General features: G+C 47.0%; 1 protein-coding gene across 2 annotated transcripts; it reads left to right on the forward strand.

The window, feature by feature from the left end:
• Window positions 1-1663: 1663 nt before the first annotated feature.
• On the forward strand, window positions 1664-2408 carry LOC123094473 (TPD1 protein homolog 1B-like). Of its 2 annotated transcripts, none has more exons than XM_044516469.1 (2): window positions 1664-1784; window positions 1878-2408. In XM_044516469.1, exons 1-2 carry the CDS (start codon window positions 1697-1699, stop codon window positions 2312-2314), a joined length of 525 nt encoding a protein of 174 aa, XP_044372404.1. In that variant the 5' UTR covers window positions 1664-1696; the 3' UTR covers window positions 2315-2408. The 2 variants fall into 2 exon arrangements, with proteins under 2 accessions (XP_044372404.1, XP_044372405.1); XM_044516470.1 differs by having other exon boundaries at window positions 1668-1775.
• The last annotated feature ends 618 nt before the right edge of the window (window positions 2409-3026 follow it).

The following is a 3026-nucleotide window of genomic DNA, read 5'->3' on the forward strand; positions in this document are numbered from 1 at the left end:
TTTTTTTACTTATTTTCTTTAATGTTTTCATTTAAAGTTTCTTTTATTTTAGTTTTATAAAATACCCAGTCAGCACCTAAATTAGTGTTACTAATTAGTCCACTGCCACAATTATTTTGGCACACTACTAATTTAGTTTTATTATTATAACTTTATAAAAGGCATCTAATTAATTGTTTTTGGCTGTCATTTCTATTACTTTAGTGCATTTAAATATTTTATTAAAAGATAATTTATCCACCAATATTTACTAAGGATTATTAGACACCTTAGGAACAATTTAGTTTTGAGTTTTGAAAACTTTAATTGTTTAACTTAAATTCAAATTTTGAATATGAATCGTTTCGAACTAACGTGAGATTATCAACAGTAATCCGAGGTGACATGGCATCATTAATGTGGGGTTACTATAGCCTAATCATCCGGGCGTCACAACATGGGAGCAACATCCGGGCCAAACCGACAGCTACATCCCCTCCGTGTAGACCCGATGCATCCGTTTTCCCCCTCCAGGTGCCGGCGGCGGTGCCGTCCGTTAGGGGGGCCATGCCCCGGAGATGCGTGCCGCCTCTTCGAACATGCCACAACACCACCCAGTTGTGGTAGGTCATCCCATAGAAATACTTGGGAGCAACGTCCCCTAAGTATAAACCCGATGCGGCTCTTTCCGCCCTCTAGATGCTGGCGGCGCCGCCGTCCGTGAGGGGGGCACACCGCGGACGTCAGGGGGTCACACTCCGGAGACGGGTGCCGCGCGTTTGCAACCGCGACTAAACTTCTGTCGCATAGCTGTTTTAGATTTTAATAAAATATAAGGACCTATATTCAAAAGAACATGACGGCACAGTATTAATGTGCTCGAAAAAAATACAAACTATATATGTATATTTATAATCTATGTAAAAAATTACAAACTACATATATATTCATATAATACATAAAAAAGCATAAAAACATATTTAAAAAACATAAAAACATATGTAAAAAAAGCATAAAAACATATGAAAAAAAGGATGTAAAAAAAGAAATAGCTATGCCGACGGCATAGAAACGGCAGGGTTTTGGGAAGCGCTGTGCACCTATGCCGACGGCTGCCGTCGGCATACCTACGCCGCGGATCGGTGACGTGGCATGCGGAGATATGCCGACGGTCGCCCGTCCCGACCGTCGGCATAGGGTTGACGGCGTTAGCCACCAGTCACGGGCGGTGTCGCCGGGCCCACAGTTATGCTGACGGCTGGTTTATGCCGACGGCTGCTGTCGGCATGTCTGAATCTACGGCGACGGCCGTTCTGTGCCGACGGCTGCCGTCGGCATAGCTTCGTATAACCCGACGGCCAGGGTAGGCCGACGGCCAGAACTGGGCTGTCGGCATAGCTCAAACTAGGCCGACGGCAGCCGTAGGCATAGGTTTGGCCGTCGGGGTAGGACTGTTTTACGGTAGTGAGTACTAGTGGTGTGGCACTTACCAGGTCAAAAAAAGAAGTGGTGGTACTTCACCACTCGTAGTATAAGTGTTTTTAGTCTAAACACATTTTATTTGTTGATCATAATCCAAATACGTTGGGACACAATTTAAGTCTGGATGGAGAAGCCACTAGTAGTATAAGTAGGCTAGCAGGGCCGAAGAGGAGAAGAACCAACTACTCTATCCACGCTCACTTCGCTCAGGAGTGAGAACACGAAGGCGCCGGCCATGGCGTGCTTTCAGACGCGTCCAAGTGCTGCTGTTGTGGTCGTCATCACCATGTTTCTGCTCCAAGCTTGCTATGAAGGTAGTCAAGGTATGTACCTTAAGTACGTATATATAGAACTGCATGCATGCATGTTAATTCATCATCTTTTGGCTCACTAGTTTTGCTTCTTGTTCTTGCTAGCATCAGCGTCTTCCTCGCTGCAGCTGCAGCTGCCTCGGCATCAGATGCGCAAGATGCTCAGCGTCAGTGCACCTTCCATGCCATCGAGCGGCGGAGGACGGCGCTCGACGGAGCCGTTGGAGCTGGAGGAGTGCTCAAAGGATCTCCTGGAGGTGTTCCAGATCAACGCGCCGAGCATGGCGGGCGGCATACCGGCCTACAGCGTGGAGTTCACCAACACATGCATGGAATGTCTCGTGTGCGACGTCCATGTCGCATGCGGCGACTTCGCCTCAAATGATGTCATCGACCCGACCAAGTTCCGCCGCCTCGGCTTCAACGACTGCCTGGTCAACGGCGGCCTGTCCATTGAGCCTAGCTTTCCCGTGTCCTTCCAGTACGGCAACTCTTTTCCCTACCCGATGACAGTCTCGTCCGCCTCCTGTCACCGTAACTAGCTATGGCTAGGGTATCGGTGACGGATAAGCTATTTATTCTTGTCACAAATAAAATCATGTAGCGCTCGACGGGCGGCTGGTGGTCTGATCTAGCTTTCGGAGCTACTGTTATCTATCAATGTATGGCGGCGATGAAAATTATAGTTGCTATATGAAATGTTTGGTGCTTTGATGTTTATTAACATTTCTAAGTTCTCTACTTTGAGGTATCCAATGGCACCATATATGAGCCACCATTTTGTCAGCATGGAGTTAGTACAGCATGACAATCAGTTGAACTGATTGTGTGGTCTACGGACCATCTTATCATTCCATGTCTGCTCTTTTCCTCTTAGAGCTGGCAGCTGCATGCTGAAATTTATTCCTCCCAACATTCCAGTGGCGGTTGGAGCAGATTTTAACCTCTTGAGGAAGGCCCGGGATAAAAGCAAGAATCTTCCCAATGTTAGTACGGGTCTGATTGATCTATCCAATGATTGAGCGGCGTATTTGGAGCTACAGGAATTACATAGGGTCAGAGGAAGATTTGCATAACCAACTTGAACTGACTCGTAGTGTTCTGGATGGTGTGTTTGTGTCTCCGGAGTGAGAGAGGAAATTGCCTACGTGTTCGCTTGAGGCAGTGACGTGTTTGGTCTCGGACTACTGCCTTCTGATCCTGGCTTCGGCTGAGGCGCGTAGAAAGACAACGCAACGCCTGATTATCTTTTTG

The sequence above is a fragment of the Triticum aestivum genome, chromosome 4B (assembly GCF_018294505.1).
Source record: "Triticum aestivum cultivar Chinese Spring chromosome 4B, IWGSC CS RefSeq v2.1, whole genome shotgun sequence".
In the NCBI taxonomy this organism is placed as follows: domain Eukaryota; kingdom Viridiplantae; phylum Streptophyta; class Magnoliopsida; order Poales; family Poaceae; genus Triticum; species Triticum aestivum.

Excerpts from the sequence above, each read along its gene's own strand:
- LOC123094473 (XM_044516469.1), top strand. The coding sequence starts at position 1,697 with ATGGCGTGCTTTCAGACGCGTCCAAGTGCTGCTGTTGTGGTCGTCATC. Across the intron at positions 1,785-1,877 it reads TTGCTATGAAGGTAGTCAAG|CATCAGCGTCTTCCTCGCTG; the intron begins GTATGTACCTTA and ends TGTTCTTGCTAG.